The sequence below is a fragment of the Scomber scombrus genome, chromosome 24, assembly GCF_963691925.1.
Source record: "Scomber scombrus chromosome 24, fScoSco1.1, whole genome shotgun sequence".
Classification (NCBI taxonomy): Eukaryota; Metazoa; Chordata; class Actinopteri; order Scombriformes; family Scombridae; genus Scomber; species Scomber scombrus.
Genome location: NC_084993.1, coordinates 3,871,161 through 3,889,898, shown reverse-complemented (window position 1 = coordinate 3,889,898; position 18,738 = coordinate 3,871,161). Strand labels below are relative to the sequence as shown.

The 18,738-nt window shown below is 39.7% G+C and overlaps 1 protein-coding gene across 1 annotated transcript; it reads right to left on the bottom strand.

The window, feature by feature from the left end:
- Positions 1-1,973: 1,973 nt before the first annotated feature.
- LOC133976489 (SH3 domain-binding protein 4-A-like) lies at positions 1,974-16,808 on the bottom strand. The gene is made up of 4 exons (XM_062414707.1): positions 16,685-16,808; positions 13,246-15,599; positions 2,286-2,474; positions 1,974-2,198 (listed from the first exon to the last, which is right to left on the bottom strand). Exons 1-4 carry the CDS (start codon positions 16,806-16,808, stop codon positions 1,974-1,976), a joined length of 2,892 nt encoding a protein of 963 aa, XP_062270691.1.
- Positions 16,809-18,738: the final 1,930 nt, after the last annotated feature.

Here is an 18,738-nt window from a genome sequence, read left to right as displayed (position 1 = left end):
TTAAGTACTTTCTTCATCACTACACGATACCAACTAATTTTGTTTTGTTAAATTGGGAATTGTACTTATGGTTGAGACAGTGTTAACCTTTGTTTGGGGGGGCTGTGTTTTATTCTTTGGCTGAAAAAATCCCAGCTGTCCATACTTTTTTTTTGTAATAGCTAGACACCGATTTTATCATTTTATGTCATAGTAATTTCTAACTTTCCATTTCCAGCACTGGACTGCAGCATTGTTACACCAGCTGAAATGAACCTCACACAGGCGAAAATCAAATCCAAGAATACACAAAAATAACACTGTTGACAATATATCTTCTGTGTTTTCTGCAAGTGTAAAAAAATAGACGTATATCTTGCATAAACAGATATATCTTTACTGCATGGACTGCGCTGAGTCACATGTGACATTAGCATTGGGCTAACTTTTTTTTGGCAAGCAATGTTCTCGGTGTACAAACCATTTTTAATTAGATTTGATTGGGGGAAAAAAGGTTTTGCGTTGCCTTGTAGAAAAATGCGAGTGAGAGGGCGGTCAAAGGATTTCCCGCAACTTCTGCAACTGCCAGTCAGAAATGGCGGGAAAATGTGTTAGAGTTGAAAAGTTGGCTTGGCAACAGAAACGACTGTAAGAATGAGGATCGGACTAAATTTTAAAGATGGTGGAAAGGTATTCACAGTATGTGTGGTTATTAACTGCAGTGGTTGAGGTCTCTGATGTTTTCCTGAGGGAGAGGGGGGAAAAGATTGGAGCACATTTTTAAAAAGAAGAAGAAAAGTACCACAAAAAAAAGATTCTGTAGCTGGGTTTCCATCCACCTTCTTAGTTTGTATTTAAAAAACCTGAGTGGAAACACCAGAAATTCAAAAGAAATGTGGTGTATTGTGATGGAGAGTGCCATGTAAACAGATTTAGTGGATAAATGATGACATACATGATTTAAATGTCACCGAAGAGCTGAAAACATCAGATCTGTGAGGACCAATGAGAAATAATACATGAAACTAACATACATGTCATATTTCATCATGTTTTCCACATGGTTTCCCATCATTTGAGCTTCGACTGCCACCGCTTTTTAAATGATGTCATCTTGTTGTGTCCTCTTCTTCTGCAGTGACTCCTAACTGCTTTTTCTTTTGCCAATTTCTCTGGAAATTTGGTTAAGATTTGCCTCATAATTGGATGGAAACCCAGCCAACAAGTGTGAGATAGAAAGAGAAAATGTAATAGTGACAGACAGCAAAAGATAAACAAAGACAATATGAAAAGATACAGCAGATGTCAAAAGTCAAAGGGTGAGGTAGAAAGAAAAAGAAAGTAGGACAAACATTAAGGTGTGTTCAGACCACCAAGCCAATTTTCATCTTGTATCATTCTAGCGAGTTTGACCATTTGACCGTAACGTACCAACAACATTAGTTAGTACTCTGGTTCTTTCTATTTTCCCCTCCTTTTCTCTCTCCTTCTCTCTCTTGTCTGTTCGTTAATGATGCTGACTCATAAAGCCCCGGCATCCCTACATTTCCAACCCACACAGATGCAAATTCGTGCCTACTTGCCTCTTAAATTTGCTTCACATCCTGTCAGAACACGGTGCGAGGTAGAGAGAACAAGACAGACGTAGGAAGATAAATGACAAAAGAAAAAAATCTTCCAGTTTCACACCGATTTATCCAACATCCAACGCCACAGAAAGTCCACTGGTGCCTCACAAGAACCAGTTTAGAGGGCTGCGACAGCACTAATCCAAGCCTCCACAGAAGAGACCAGAACATAGGTACTGCACCTGAAGATCTGAGGCTAAATAAAGCCTAGAGATTCACCAGACCACCCAAACATTGCTCACCAGAACACCCAAAATCCCCTATGTCCATCCAAACAATGTGTCCTTCATTGAACTGTCCTGGACACCGAACTCCACAGGTGTACTGAGCTCCGGTAGCTTTCGGATTCGGATGGAGGGACAACCTTCAGACGGCAAAATCTCCATATCCGGTGGGGCAGAAGGCGGCACTGCGGAGGGTGTCGAGGCAGTTGACGAGGATGAGCGTCCCGGTCAGGTGCTTCCACCTCTTGGTGATCGGGTTCCTCATCTTGTCCAGGCCGAGGTGGAGCTCCTGGATCACGTCGCGGTAGCTGTCTCCGACGTGGTCCGCCCAAGTCAGCAGGAAGTCGTAGGCTGGCTTCCACATGCACTAAAGGGTAAAGAGAGAAATATCGTTTTTTATTATCTTTACTAGAAGATGTCTATCAATGTAATAAAACCTTCTGAAGAGTCTCACCTCGTTGTCCAGTAGGCCGCTCTTGTCGCGGTGAGGAGCCTCGTAAGCTTCCATCTGTTGCCTGGACACTCGGGCCAGTTTATCAGCGAGTTCCCTCCACCGGGACGCCACCTCCACTGCTGTGGTCAACAAGACAAAATCCAGGACCAACTTGGCAACCAGACCCTGGCAGTCCATCTTCAGCAACGCCTGAAAAAGAGAGACGGTCAGTAAAAACCTGTGAGTAAGACGAGGCAATCGAAAAATTTAATCTACAACCTTCGTCACAGGATTTATGGAGCGCTTTTCAATATACTCAAAAACACTCTACATGACAAATGACCTTACTTATTCAAATTTCTACCACATTTTCAATCTGTGCCGCTGTTTCAAAGGATTAAAACACATTCTTTTGAGGAAAAAACAATGTTCTCCATGGTTGAATGTATGAATATGAATCCCTAACCCTTCTTGTAAGAAGTTGTGTCCCAAAGGCTACTGCTGTAAATATGTTCTTACTCCGCTAACCCGGTTAAAATAAGGGTTTAAAAATACTGAGCATTAATGAAAGTGCAGCTGACTGGGAAAAAAAAAAACGCTGCAGGCAAAATTTCTTTTTCAGTTTTGTTTTTCTAGCAAAGAGGCACAACGGCCACTGAGGGTTTGTGCATGTGTGTTTTTCTGTCTAGAGATAAGATTTTGGTCGAGGGAAGCAGGGGGTCTCAGTTCCGGCAGCATCTTACATCCTCAGACATGCTTCAAAGTGATAGTCCTGTGGAGATATACCTGTCAGATTTGATACAGGCGAGGTTTTTCTTTTTGCTGCCAGATTCAGTAAGCTGAAAGCAACAGTAAACATTGGAAAATGTTGGGGGGGGGGTTTTCTTTATTATTATCTAAACAAAGCTTTAACAGATGTGTGAAGCAGATTTCTAGGAATCTTACTTGAAGATATTACAAATAATACTTAAAATTATGCAAGAAAAACAAAGGGAGAAGTTGCTAAATGAATATAAAGCATAAGACAAACCTTGTGTACTCTTTAAATATTAGTTTTGAGTTGAACTACTACACCTCAAAAATGCAGATAAAGACTCAAAAATGAGGTTCGGCTTTATGAAAATGAGTTCCTCTGAAAACAGAAGATCCTCTCAAGAAAAACAACACAGTAGGTAGAAATGCTAGACACCCAAAAACGATAAATAGTTATGTTTCAGTCTCAAACATAACTTCATTTAGCAGCTGTGGTAATTATGACCTGGAGCAGTGGAGGCATTAACCCAACATTAAATCTCACCTATAATCAGCCACTAACCATAAACCTGTGGTCATTATTGCAGCCATGGTGACAAAAGTCCATTTACTTTGAGGATGTAGTAATTTTAACCCAAACCACATGTTTCTTTGACATTAACAAAGTGATCATTTGAGCCCATGCAATTTTTTTTAATGCAAGAAAAGACATAAAAATGTTGTCTCTAAAACTGCGTCTTAATTGTAAAAAGTATGTAAGTGTTAAGTAAAAACACTTCACTCTGTAAATGATCTACGACATGATGAATTAACCGTCCAATCAGGGTCTGAATATGTAAATTATGTGCAAACAGGCTCCTCTGTTCTCGTCCTTCTTAGTCCCCATCTGAACAGTTTCCGCTCAGTGAACATTCGTCTTATTATTAATGTCTTCATCAGATCAGATCGGATCGGAGGTCGGCGTTGCGTGAAACTCTTCGTCATCAAGGATTTCAGAAAAGATTAGTCTTTAATGGCCTTCATACAACATCACAGCCGAATCTGTGATGTGATTCATGTCGCCTGGCTACCGATGATCACACGAAAACAATCATAAGAATATAGAAAAGCAGCTTCATAATGTGCTCTAATGTATGTCCAAGAATTCATAGAGCTACTTACATCTTTAAGAGATGCCAATTCGTAAAAGCTCTTTCCAATTAATGTCCTTTTTAATCCGAAAATTAGAAAACAACTACTTCAATAATAGTTTCATTCATTTTGTCTAGTATTAAATGCTATGTTAAATGTGATTTGTTTATGCTTAACTTAACTTTGGGGGTAATTATGATGGCATTTTTCACTTGTTTCTGACATTTAATAGACAAAAACATGAATCAGTAATGAAATAAATGCCCTAATCTAACATGGTGGCAAATATCTTTAAAAAAATATGGTAATATGAATAATTACTAACATTTTTTGATCATATGTGAATATAATTTGCTACTTAAGCCTAAAATCTTGAGGCTTAATCGTTTCATAAGCATCTGCTATCCCATCTGGTTTGTTAAATGTGTTTCATGTTGTGTATTTAATCATATCAGAGACATCTTGATGCATTTATGAAGATTATTTTGGGGCAAAAAAAGAAAAAGAAAAGTAAAATACTGAATTAATACATTTGTATTTGTTCAGCTGTGGAATCTCGACTTAATCTATTTAATTCAGAGTCTCCAGCCGCCAAAACGCTCGTATCTAAACCACAAAGGACCAAATTTCATCCTGATTTCTCTCAAATTCAGACTCATAATAAGTGACTGTGAGGGTGGGAAGTGTCCATACAGTTACACACTCAACGTATGCACCCAAAAATATTAAGTGCAAGTTCAGAAGTTACAGAAACACTTCATGTATTAAAAGTCAAACAAAATATGCTGTAAAGCTGTAGATCGGTTTTGCAAGGCTCATATTTCAACCTCCGACATGTAATCAGGGTAAAGTTCGACCATTTACAGCGCTGTTACTGCTAAAGTGTCTCCCATTGAAACCCACTGATCTGAAGCATGATATATTATTCACCGACCATGTTAATTATTAACATCTCTACGGAAAACACTGTGAATTGACAGGAAGGAGAAAGAAGAAGAAGAACTGTGTAATCTGATGCTAATTAAACAAAATACTGAATATTATGCTGATGGAAATAGTTCTGTATTTAGTTTCTTGTCATAATGAGACACTTGTCTTGTTTTAACATGATCGTTTTCATGTTATTACTGGTTATTTTTTATCTTTTGTCACAAAACTTTCTTATTATTTCACAAAAAATTCATAAAAAACTACTTTTCAAACCATTATTTTCACCTTTTCTAGTCAGTATCGTCCCTTAAGTTATAATATGGATATTTTTTGTTTTAACACAATCGTTTTTATGTTATTGCAAGATATTTTTCATGTCCTAACAAGATAATTTGTGTTAATTACTAGATATCTTTTTTCTTATGTCACAAAACCTTCTTGTTATTTCACAAAAAACTAGTAATTTTCACTTTTTCTAGGCTACAATCTTCTCTAAAATATGGATATTTTTCTTGTTTTAATGATATGTGGATGTTTCTTGTTATGAGGACTTAACAAGCGTATCATGTTATAATAAGAAAAGTTTGTTTTAAAAAATTAATTATGTGAAATAAGCAGAACATTTTAAGGTTTTCTGATTTTGCTCGGTCACTCAAATTCAGACTTGTGATAAGCAACAGTATGTTTATCACAGATTTACAATTATCCGCTGTAACCCTGACATAACAGTGTATTAAAAGCATTCAATCAATCAATCAATCAATAAAACAAAATGTTAGAAATATATTGATCAGTACGACCGGATCAATAGTCTGGACGCCAACTTCAAGCAATTTCCTTCCTTTCCTGTTATTGATTTTAAGCTACATTAATGTCCAATTATTGATTATTCCTTAAAAGCTTATAAATACACAACGCATGCTTTCCTTCTGTCTTTAATCAATGAGCAGTTGCAGGTATGACTTCTCTTCTTTGTGCAAAAAAAAAGAATAGAATAGTTTGGTATTTACTCAGAATAATATAAAAAATAAAGTCAGAAAATTGATCTTTTCTTCTCTGTTTCAAAGTGGATTTTCTGCAGATTTTTACCATCTGTTCATTCTGGCTTGACGGAGTTATTACATTATCAAAATCCTATAATCTCGAGGTCGTGCACCTGCTACTTATTAAAATTGATCTATTTTTACATTCAATCTTCTCATTATTTGTCCATTATCTCTTTTATCTTCTCTTTTATCTCCTATTATGAGCTGCGGGGGTTCTTTGCAATGAAGTGAATTAACCTACAACATTTCAGGTCATATTTCTCAATTCAAACTGAGATGATGGATTATTTTGGTTTTTTTGTAATCCCCCCACCCCCACCCCCCCTCCTTCCCTCCTTCCTCCTCTTTTACTGCCTCTATCTCTCTCCGCCACCTGGCCGACGACGAGGGCTTTGGCCTTCCAAATGCGATGACCTCCGTCTGCTGATTCAGGCTTCACACAGGTTTCAGGTCTAAATATAGACTGGGGGGGGGGGGTCAATCCAAACACACACACACTTAAACACACACACACACACACTTCAGGGTTCGAGCTGCTTGTCCAGAAACGAGCATGATGCGTTCAAATGCAAATCAGGAGCTCCGTGCAGCAGAGACGTGTCATTTAAGCCGGAAAGGATTAAAGAGGTTTGAGCCTCAAACAAAAGGTCAGTAGGTGATCGAGGGGGCAGATAGGTGCACTCCTTTAATCCTGCCGGCTCGGAAAATTTGGGCACTGTCAAACTCCCTCTGAGATGCATAAACGCTGCGCCACATGCGGGGTCAAAGGTCAGCGTGTTGCTCAGGGACACTCGGTCAGCTGTTACTGTTCCAGCTGGAGTTACATTATCAGTCTCTCACTCTCATTCAGAGCAACTTTAAACTTCTCTGTGCTGCTTTTGACACTATTTTTGAAGTTCTTTGGAGTCTTAATTTGACATGTAACATCCTGCGCTCCTCGAAAGCTACAATGAATAAAAAATAAAAAGGATACACTCCCATATTTCCACATTATTATGATAAATATTCTGTTTAAACCATGCGTGACAGACAACAAAGTGTCTGAAAAATATGAGATATGAGCGTCGACCTGCAGCCTCGAAGCCTCGAAGCCTCGGAGCAGATAAACAGACGGAGCTGACAGCTGACCGGGATGGCTGACAGCTAAATGAGCTTCACCTCCGAAAGCTTCAACAGGAAGGAGGGAAGGAAGAAGAAGGAGGAGGAGGAGGAGGAGGAGGAGGAGGAGGGTAGGCTGATAATACTGACAGGTAGCAAAGAGGAGAAGAGGCAAGGTAAGCAGGGAAGGAGAGAGAGTTATGTATAGAGAGATGGATGCTTTTACACTTGAATACAGTGTTGAATGCTTCTTTTTAGAGATGCATGTGATCTCTTATATGTCGTTAATTTAGGTAAACGTCATAATTAGGTTAAAATGAACTCATTGTTAAAGTAAGGCCTCCTCCTTCGTCTTCATAGCTACAATAAAACAGGGTTAAAACTGGCTCCCCTCCTCCTCTAAATCAAGAAATCTGTCCACATATATATATATATATATATATATATATATATATATATATATATATATATATATAACTTCTGACATCTGTCACTCAATCGTAACCATATGTCTTTTTTTTTATGGCTGACTGATTGTTAAAAAAACCTGCTGTGCCTTTTATTCTCGGGAGGATAGTTTCATCTGATATGCCCAAAGATGGATAAAACTGAGAAATAGAGTCTAAACGAGTGGGAAAAAAGGACAATATAGAAGATTTTTAATTTGACACTATAGCAGAAAAACAACCACAAAAGAAGATCAGAGGGTATCTATAACGCATAAATTAATGCTCATAATGAGATGGCGAGAAACATCAAGATAGATGGGGGAAGATCTGAAAGCCTATTTAACCCAAATGAATAAAAATGCAGAAGTATAGCCGACCTTTATCTAAAGCCAAATAGTGACCCCTGCATTGAAGAATGGGGAAATTAGATTATAACTCATTTACAACTGTTGGTAATGGTTTATGAAGTGATTACAATCTAATTAATAACTCACTTATAAATCCTTTATAAGGGGATCCGTTTTTGGACACCTTTTGGTTGTTTTTAATCTCTAATTCCACTAATAAATGTTTTGTCTATATGTCAAAACAAGCATCTCCCACAAATTAGTGCAAAACCTCAACATTTGAATAAGTTTTCTTTATCTAAAATCATAGTTTGAAAGCATGACTGCACTGAGGAAACATTTGGATCAGTGAGTTGGCATAATGTTAAAAGATGTAAAATATGTTTTAAAAAATAGTTTTAAAAGCAGAATCAGGTTTGTTAAAATCTACATTTAGTATTTTTGTTGGTTTTATATCATTTGAAATGACATTTGCGCCATTTTTACCAAAAGTAAGACTGAATGCTCCTGAAAATGTCAAATGGTGACACCCCTTTAAATTTGACTAAACCACATCGAGCCATTTAACAGCAGTCTTCCTGCTTTCTCCTTCGCTGTTCTGACTGTTGGGTTTGGATCAATCACCTCCGTCATGGAGATTTATTTGGAAAAGAAATCATCAAGTTAAAACTGTCTGCCATGCTGCTGTCAGATATACACACCGCCTCTCTCTCTGATCAGCCGCAGAGGAGCTCATGTTCCTCTGACACATTTATAGTTTCTGCAGCCCGGCTGTTAAACACTCATCGCTTTAATTGCTAAACATGCTGATTTTTATTGGCTGTCACAGGGGGACTGAAGTCTAATTGATTTTTTAGTCTAATTGTCTAATTTGAGCCACGGATTATTGAGTTTTATGACTGAAGACTTCAGTTTAAAAGCAGGAGGATGGATTACGTGTTAACCCCACCTCTGTGCACACATCTATTATTAAAGCTCGCCCTCCTGGCCTTTCAGCCTCTCTCCACCACTCACAACCTCTTCTCATTTGTCCTTGGTCTTCGTAACTTGATCTAAGGGGGCAATAAAAGATCTGCGGTGTCGGATGCACCTTCTGGGCCTCCTGATCAATGCCTGCTCACATTTCACATGGGAACACCTGTCAGCTCGTGAGGTACAAGAGCTGGGAGCAAAAAAGAGTTTATTCTGCTGCAACGCTTTCAGTTTTAAGGTTTCAGACGATACACCAGTTTTAGTCCAATTTGGCATCTCTAATTTAACAGTTTGTCGTCTTTCTAGTGTCAATCTGTGTCAATTTTGTGTCCAATTGATTGACTTTGATTGGAAATCCTACAGATGCAGGTTAGCAGTGGTGATTCACACATTATAGTCCTGCTTGGAGAATGTTAAAACCCTTAACACCACACACTTCAGGAGGTATAATTACATAAAAACACAGATTTGGGTGGTCTGACCTAGTTTACTAGATAGTTTATTAGTCAAGGTTTCTAACCAAGTAGGATCCATTTGATTAGATTTGGTAGTTTATTCTACGGCAGCATGGAAAATAAAATATGACTTTCTTTTATTTATCATAATCTGATCGTGCCAACACAGCCAAATGAGGCAAATGAGTCTTTGAACTACGTTTTCTGATAGTTACAGATGTTTATTTTCATTAAGATTTTGGTGGATGTTTAATGAGACACTCAATTTTGATATCATATATGACATTTTTACTATTATAAGGTACATTTGCAGAAACATCCACATGCACACGCTGCATCTATTGTATTTAACACATTCAGTTTAATAAGCAGGAAAGATTTGCTGACTGACTCCAGACCTGCACGATTCACACATCCTCCAGAGCTGAACTGAACTAGCGCCTGCTGACTCCTAAATGTCGGATGCAGCTGAAAACACACAGTATATGAATAACATATTTTAGTGAGCATGCTGTTAAATATAAATACTGAATTTCAAGTTGCAAACATGACTCATTACTGAAAAAAAACCTACTATATCACATTACAATGAAACTGTTATGGAAGATTATTTAATTAAAACTTAGATTCATGAACAAAGATTAGGTTTTTTTTCTCAACCTTTGTACTGAAGGTGTGTCTAACCTCTTTCTTCTCTTGCTTGTATCAGTTATCACATCCACACCCTATTTTTCCTGCTTTTCTCACCCTTTCTTTCTGTCTGTCATTAAAGACAATGAAGCTATGAGACTTCCTCCCATGACATCCCATCCTCTCCTTTACAATTTCATGGCGTGGTCTTTGTTCCTATAAGGTGCTCCAAACTATTTATATCGTAACAAACTGTGTCATTTTAATCCCTCTCTTTCTCCTTTTAGTGGATTTGTGTATTTTTGTCCAGAGAAAGCCACATTATCAGAGCAAAGAATGAACTCCTTGTTTGCTAATCGAGGATTGTGTAAGCTGGAGGTTTACAAGGATACAGCCCAGAGACTCAATGTCTTATTGAGTAAAAATTATATAAGAGAGGTTATATCTATTTTCCTCCAAGCAGAAGATGTAGTAATTTAAGCCTGTGAAGTTGCTACTCCAGCTTGATGACAGTTCGCTGCTCTCTGGAGGGATAATGTTGCAGGAGAAACACACATTCATATAAAAACACCCACCAGAGTGGTTTATAGCAGGTGAGACGCAGCAGCAACCTGAGCAGTAGGGGATAACAAGTTTAAGATGTGTCGAGGACATAAAAATCCAGGAGAAAATCAGTTTAAGACGATGTATCAGCTTCTTTTTTTGGGTGGATAAATAAAAGCTCCCACAGGTAAATCTGACAGAGCGGTGCTGCCAAGATCTGCTACTGATGCTGCAGGATGAGAAGAAACCAAACTACACATTTAATTTAGAGATATATCAAAAAGAAAAGAAAAAAAAGTCCACTGGCAAAGCTATAAAGGCTGTAAAGTCATTACCAAACGTCTTCGATCTAAACAACTAAACATAATGAACGGTGGCACAGAAAGCACACAGAGACATGAAAATTAAACTCTTAAGCGTAGATTAATGGATTTATCTTCAGAAGCTCATATTGTGTGGCCACAGAACTTCAAGAAAAGAGCTCAACATGTACAAAGATGCCAAATATGCCAACTGAATTTTGGCTATAAATTGATAAAAGTAAGTAGAGAACATGTAGTGTATTTCTTTTTTGATGGGATGCTGCAGCCATAAAAACTGTGTATCAAACAGCTTCAATTCAATGTGGAAAAAGAGCAAAATGTCATAAAGTGTGGGTGGAAATGTCCATCGTTTCCATTAGTGTTGTCTGTTTTTCAACCTCAAGTAAGGATCTTAAATATATAAAATATTAAAAGCTAAATTCCTGCACATACACTACACCGTCCTTGATGATCAAAGTGTTCCTGATGAAAGAAAATTGCTGGACTTTATTGGAGGACATCTGAATGTGTCCTTTCTTTTTTCCCTAGCAAATTTTTGTTTTTTAAATGAAGCTCAGAGGAGGCTAGGATGGAGCCAAGACGATAAGAAAGCCAAGGCATCCTTTGTGCATGCAGCAAGTTAAAAAAGCCTCAGCAGGGGTTGAAGGTAGCCGTGAGAATAAAAGCCTTTTATGAAACATGAAAGCATGCCTTCTTTGCTTTAGACTTACTGAGATTATGGGAGGGGGGGGGGGGGGGGGGGGGGGTCACATGACTTACAGCTAAACAGGGGAGAGGTGGTTGCAGGTGAGCTAAAAGAGGTAAAAACATGGCCAGCAACTACTTAACCGCTGCTGTCAAAAGTCCCATTTAGCAAAAGGCACGTACTCCTCCGAAACCTGCACGTAACGCTGCAAACGAAAGTGTGTGCATGCTTCATCGACTCCGCCTGGATAAACAACAGTTGTGAACGTGTATTTTACTAAAGTAGTTTTTGAGTAATGGCGTCTGCTGTTGGGAAATGTCTCGGGACTATTTCGCTCCCCACAGGGTGCTGAAGAAAGGAAGAGATGAAGAAAAACACATCAAGGCCTGTGTGTGTGTGTGTGTGTGTGTGTGTGTGTGTGTGTGTGTGTGTGTGTGTGTGTGTGTGTGTGTGTGTGTGTGTGTGTGTGTGTGTGTGTGTGTGTGTGTGTGTGTGTTCGCTTGAGAGAGCTACAGATGTTATGTTTTTATTTTCAATGCTTTCCTTTATAGGATTTTCTCCTTCATTTTCTTTCATGTGATGGCTGTTTCCCCCAGCGTGAGACACCCACTCTATAAGACAAGTTGTTTACCATTCATGTAAGGAAGCATAAAGACTCAAATTCTCCAGGTTGTGTCACATTGTCCGACTGCACTGCGGGCTACAGTGGAGAGAAATGATGTCGAAGGGTGTTGTAACAGACTCACTAATCATTCAGACAGCAAGTGACTCTGATTGTTTGGGGGAATTTGTTTTTTTTGTTCCTTTTCGCTGCCATCAAGCTCAACTAATGATGAAGCAAGCAGCTGAGAGACGCTGATAAAAAAAAGTCTCCTTTTGCCCAGTTCATGATGTGCATCATTTGGGGGGAAAGGCTTTTTATGCAAGACAATTTTGTTCAACAGTAACTGTGCAGTGAAAGCTTTTGCTGAGCGTGAATGTTTGCAATGTAACAGCAGTTTTAAGACTGCAAGCAATTCAATTCTTTCCTAAAATACAGAGAGAAAATCTGCAGCTATTATGACTATAACAAGGGCTGTTGCTTAGTGAAATCCTGAGTAGTCACTAATTAAACTGTTTACAGATTTCAAATATGACAATTTGCTGTTTTTCTTTGTTTTCTATAAGTGTAAAAGGAATGTCTTTGTGTTTTTTGGACTATTGGTCAACCTAATCTTTGAGGAATTTCGTTCTATGTTAGCCAAAAGACAAAGCTTACTCCTTATAGTTTAAAAGGACTGGTTAAACTCAATGAAAACCAGGTCAATTTATACTGTAAGAACATATTTCTAACTTTTTTAGCTTCTTCCAGGTCAATGCGAAATGTTCTTATTGTTACTTGCTACTTTTATGGTAAAACCTAAGTAACATGTTCAGTCAGTTGCTCAATTGAGTCATTCTGCTCCATTTGTTCTTAATACTCTGATGTCTAGTTCCACCTCCAGGTTGTCTCCTTTAAACAACTGATTCTGTTATAATTAGAAATGATGGTGTGAGACCTTAAAGTCCAAAATATGATAGAAAACAATAGGAATTAGAAGCATAAAAACTCATTCACACACACATTCCTCTTGTCTTACCATCATGAGTTCCCTCTGAAACGACTTCCTCTCCTTGCTGTCCATGTTCGTGCACTCCTCTTTCAGTTTCTCCAGAACCGACGCCACCTTCTCCGGCTCATTGTCCAGCTCGGTCCGGCAGAAGTAATTCAACGGCAAATTCCCGTATCCTAGAGCGTCTGCAAACGCCCTCCAGTTACCCACGTTCTCCATCAAAACCGTCCTCACTGTTGCGTAGATGTATGTAAGAAATTTGCAAGGCTTCAGAATCTGCTCCAGCAGCATGGTGGTTGTTAGATCCGGCCCACACCAATAAATGGGCTTCACCTTGCCTAGAACCAAAACATTCTTGGCGTGGACAAGCCCCATCTTCCCCTGATAGTATCCAATGTACCACTCTTTGGTCCGCAGCTGCCCTCGCAGTTTGATTTTCTCCTCACTGAGCAAAGCGATAACATCCCCCTTCTTGTACTCCAACAGATAGGTGCTCTTGTGCTGCCTGATAACTGTTTTTATCAACTTGCCAAATTTTAGGTTGGTAATGCAACAATCCTGAAACTTTGGGTATTTGGAGGTGACAGCCAGAGGCGAGAGGACGATCTTATCCACCTCTTTCTTTTTCAAGAACCTCCTCTGGCCCGTTATCCTTGATGTAGTCTTTGGCGGTGGTTGTGGAGTTTGGACGCAGAACTGTGTGAGGATACAGTCCAGAGCATCTTTGACTTGGACCCTGAGAGTGAAGTCTGCGATGCTGTCGGGGTTATGCGATGAGATCATGTACAGCAGCCTACTAACCTTCCCCAGTTTGACCTGAAACCCTCGAATCACCCCAGCACCCTCGTTCACCTTCACCTGATAGTTGGACATGTTGGAGTACAATCCCACCAGGAGGTCCTGAGGGTACCCCAGTACAAACTGGTGCTTCCCCCACAGCTGGAGGGCAACCGCCGGGCTGGAGCTAGCCTGCCGACCCACCTCGCTCACCAGCAAGGTCTTAGGAGCGCAGTCATGCCCGAACATTGCCACAACTGTCTTGAAGGAAGGGTGGATGTGCTTGGGTCCATACACACCCAGAGTTACTTTCCTCTGCACGTAGTCCCAAACTGTTGTATTGTGGCTCATGTACTGGGACTGAACCACAACCGCCACATATATGCAAGGTTCAAGACTATCCAACTGGACCTGGACTGTATCCTTGTAGATGTAAGCATTAGGGATCGGCGTGTAAGGCCCTTCTTTGCAATCGCTCCGAACACAAAGCACCTCAGCAGTGTGACAGCTGTCCTTCCTCACAGTTACTCCTATGTTCATCTCCAGCGTGATGAAGGACTTGGTCTCCATGTTGCTGAGCTTGATCTCCACCACAGGGCTGACTATGGAGCAGTGGTCACTGTTGAGCTCCAGAGGAGGGTCTAGCAAGGCTTTCATGGAGATCTGCTGGTAGTCTCCATGGCTGACGTGGCCTTCAGGGATGTGAACACTGATCTGTGTATCCGGGAGCTGAACAACCCCTCCGTTACTGTCCAACCTACAAACGATATTAGTCTCCACCGGTTGTGTCTGACCCCATCCAGGGCTCTGACCCAGGGATTCCAGGTCATGGCAAGACCTGGCTAGCTTTCGGTGGTTTAACCAAGCTGTCCTAAAATCCTCCCTGCTCTGAAACTGCTCTGGCACAGGAGCCTTGAGGCCCGTGAAGAATCCAGAAGAGGGTAATGTTGGATTTGATTGAGCCTGCAGGACGGACAGTTCTGAAAGACTGTGAGAACGTTTACTCCTGAAAAAAGGGTTCTCCCTGTAGAGGTCTGGTGCAACCTCTTGATTTGGGCTGATTGGGGTGGTGCTGTTTATGTAGCAGCTGCTAAACCCATTCGTCATAACTGTACTTGTGTTAAAGGTGGAGCTAGCTGATGGTGATGCCAAGGCATCAAAGAGAATAAGGTCTGCTGAGTTCCTTACGTCTGTATCTTTACAGTTTTGATCTAACGGGAGGATAAAAGGGTTCACAGAGTATGGACTGTTGTTGTAAATCGGGGAGGGTTTCGGGGTCATCCCTGTCCACTCCCCCAAACCTCCAAACTCCCTCGACCCCTCCTCGTATCCCTCCCCGAGACTGTCAATCATCCCACTGTCGCTGAGCGAAGAGTTCCTGAAGTTGACCGGCTGGACGTAGGCGGCTGGGATGTAACCCATCTCTGTGTTGTTGTGGGCGTACCACCACTCCCCACCCGATGTGTCCAACACATAGAGGCGGTCACCTTTGGAGAATTTCAGCGTGGTGAAGCTGCTGGGGCAGTAATCCTTTATGGCGACCACTTCCTGCGCCGTTCCATAGGAAGCTGAAGTATCCAGCCTTAAGGCACTGGGAGAAGGCACTGGAAGGAAAGGAGGAAAAATGTGTTAGATCATAAAAGTGTTACAGCTTCTGTCCTGATTTCAAAGTGGTTTACAGGGTTGGGAAGTTTACTTTGGAAATGTAATAGTTAAGCTAACAGATTACCAGTTACTCTATTTCAAGACTTACCCATTCGAGTTAGGGTAAGTGTTCCCATTTAGCACCAAAAATCTAAGTTCAGCTGTTTTTCATGGATACTGACATGATTTATAAGGGAGATCATTTCTTATGAAGCAACATTTATCTCTCTTTTGAAAATGTATTCATTAGTTCATGTAGATTTTGGAATATAAAATAGAAAGAAAAGATACTTGATGAAAAAAGTCAAAAGTCTGTCATGGGCTTAATTGGTTCTGTGACATCATTTAACAACCCATTGATTATATGTATGTATTCAGTAAGATGTTAAATATTTAAAAAATGAGGAAAAAACCCTCCTGAGCAAAATCTTAAAGGTCTGACTTCAGATGTAACTTCTTTTGTAATCATCACCCAACACTGGTGGTTTATGAGTGCGCTTAATCATTTGCTGATTAATCAAAATACTGTTGTTAACGATGCGTCTCACACGACAGAAATAATGGACCAGTTGAACTAATGAGGTGATGGCGCTACAGATCCGACATGAAGGTTTATGCCCAAATGATTTAATTGTGTTGGTTTACCGCCTAAAACTTTGAGAAAAGCCTAAAAGCTGAAAAATGAAATGTTTAATCCTTTATCTGCAACACAAAGGCAACTGAAAACCACCAAAACAAACATTATAATTCTTCTGAATACAACAAAATCTTTTTACAGATCACGAGTCAAACGAACAAGCAGATGAACTGCATCAATCGCTATTTTTAGTTCACCTCATTAGCGTATATAGAGCATGTAAACAAAGCTGTAATGGAGTGCAACCAGTGAAGTGAAAGAGCCAGTTTCCAGCAGATAACTGAATATGTTGATTGCAAAAAAAAAAGATGAAAAGAACAAAATTAGAGCGAGTTTTGTTTAATTCAGACATAGTCTTCGATCTTGACATTTTCCCCTTTTCTCTTTTTACAATAATGATATACTGACCTTTGACATCAGTGAGGCTTGCCCCTGTCACTCCCTCGCTGAGGTCGATGAGCGTCCCCTCAGACTTACAGCGAGGGAGGATGTGGTTGTTGTTAGTCACTCTGATGATTCGATGGGCAGCCATGGCCGATCTCCGTCGTAGCTTTCGCTCATTGGCAGCTTTTCATCTGGAATCAAACACCAAAGAGAGGAGTTTAATCCAGAGTGTCAACCCTTCAACCATTCCCCCGAGGAGAGCAACGCTGGAGGAGGGAGTTTAATTTTCTAGATCACTAACACAGTTAGAGGCTTGAAACGGTCAAAATAAGGTCACTGCATTTTTGAAAGAACTCAGTATGAAGGATGCTGAGGAGAACGTAACGAGTTCCCAGCTGAACACACAGAGAGATTTTTTTTTTACTTAAATCAATGCAAAGAGTGTGAGTAGTGAGCCCAGAGAAGGGGAAAGAGAGAGAGGTGATTCATTGTGGGAGCAATTTGGAAAGCAATAAAGAAATTAAACCGAAATCGATTTAAACTCTGCGGGAAAGTGACAATGAAGGAGGTCAGAAACACGATGTTAAGCAGGAAGAGAAAACACTAAAAACTGATCTAAACAACTAACAATGCTTTTTATATAAGGGTCAATTACGTTTTTTTGTGTCCATGTGGTTTAGTCAAATTTAAAGGGGTTAAAATGTGAAAATAATCGTATGAATAACTTGCTTTACATTCTTTTTGTGGACCCAGCATCAAATTTCTGCTTTTAATCCATTTTGAGAGAATATATTAGAGGATTATGGCAAAAATGTCTAAGTGGTGTAACCATAAAAACTTTAAACTTGCTTTAAAACAGTACATTCTCAATAAAACACCATATCAACTAGTTTGGCATGATCTTACATTATAACTTTTTATATTAAATAAAGGTAATGGAATACAATTGTTCTAAATATTACATTTAATCTGAGGAATCATGGAGATCAGGAACCATTTACATTGTTTTGTGGTTAAACCATGTGACATTTTCAGGAGCATTCAGTCTTACTTTTGGTAGAAAATGGTGCAACTGTCATTTCAAATGACATAAAACCAACAAAACATAGTTATACAATTATAGGTGTGTGTCCAAGAGGTTTGAATGCTTCAATTTGTTTTCTTAGAGATGATTCAAATCAACTATCAACCTTTCTTATCTCACAGTAAGGCTTCTCTCCCTGCCCTGGCTCGACATCCTCGCGCTGCCATGTGCGTTTTCTAGTATTTACATCTCTCATCATATGAACCCAGTTACCAATTTCCTTGTCAGAATTGAGCCGTGATTCAATTTTGTTTATGAAAACACGCAGTCAGCAGAGAACTGTAATCTGATTAGAGTGGCAGCAAGAAATTGTTTTGCAACGAAAAGGTTGTTCCTGTCGGTCATGAGAGACTTTATTATTATTCCAGCAGGATGTGGCGAGCAGCGACAGTGGGAACATTTGCATTTGCACACTAATGATGCCATTTTAATCTGATTAAAGGAACACAGACTGTAGAGGCTGCCATGTGAATACCTTTCACTGATTACTTTCATTAGGGGCTTTAATGTTTGGGGCTGAAACTCGGCTCAGTGTTTTCACATTAAACACTGTGTGAGGATTGTGATTCAGACGCAGGTTTTTGTTTCCGTAAAGAGTGTCGCCACGCCGCTTTATGAGCTATTTTTACCCCAAACTGAGAATGAAACACAGAAATTGAAGCTATTATTAGCAAAATTGTATCTCAGTTCAACACACACGGAGCTTTTTGTCTGCTTGTACAGCTGCTCCGGCTATGAACAGCTGGTGAGAAATTCCTCCTCCTCCAGAAAAACAACTGTTAAATTAACTTTCTTTTCACGTTTCAATGCAAACAACCAGAAAGGACAGAAATATGGTGAAGTATCACATATAATTGTGAAGATTTCTGTCAGAGCTCACTCTGTTTTTTGAGGGGAAACATAAAAGTTTGGACAATAATCGAGGATTTTGGATTCAGTGAGTTATTTGGCGATATGGAGAATTAGGACAGCTTTTATCTGATGATCATTTTTC

Bases quoted from the DNA above. Each gene is read 5' to 3' on its own strand.
- LOC133976489 (XM_062414707.1), bottom strand. From the start codon at position 16,808: ATGGCTGCCCATCGAATCATCAGAGTGACTAACAACAACCACATCCTC. The intron at 2,475-13,245 runs GTAAGACAAGAG...TCTCTTTTTCAG, and splicing joins TTCAGAGGGAACTCATGATG to GCGTTGCTGAAGATGGACTG. The intron at 2,199-2,285 runs GTGAGACTCTTC...TTTACCCTTTAG, and splicing joins GCGGCCTACTGGACAACGAG to TGCATGTGGAAGCCAGCCTA.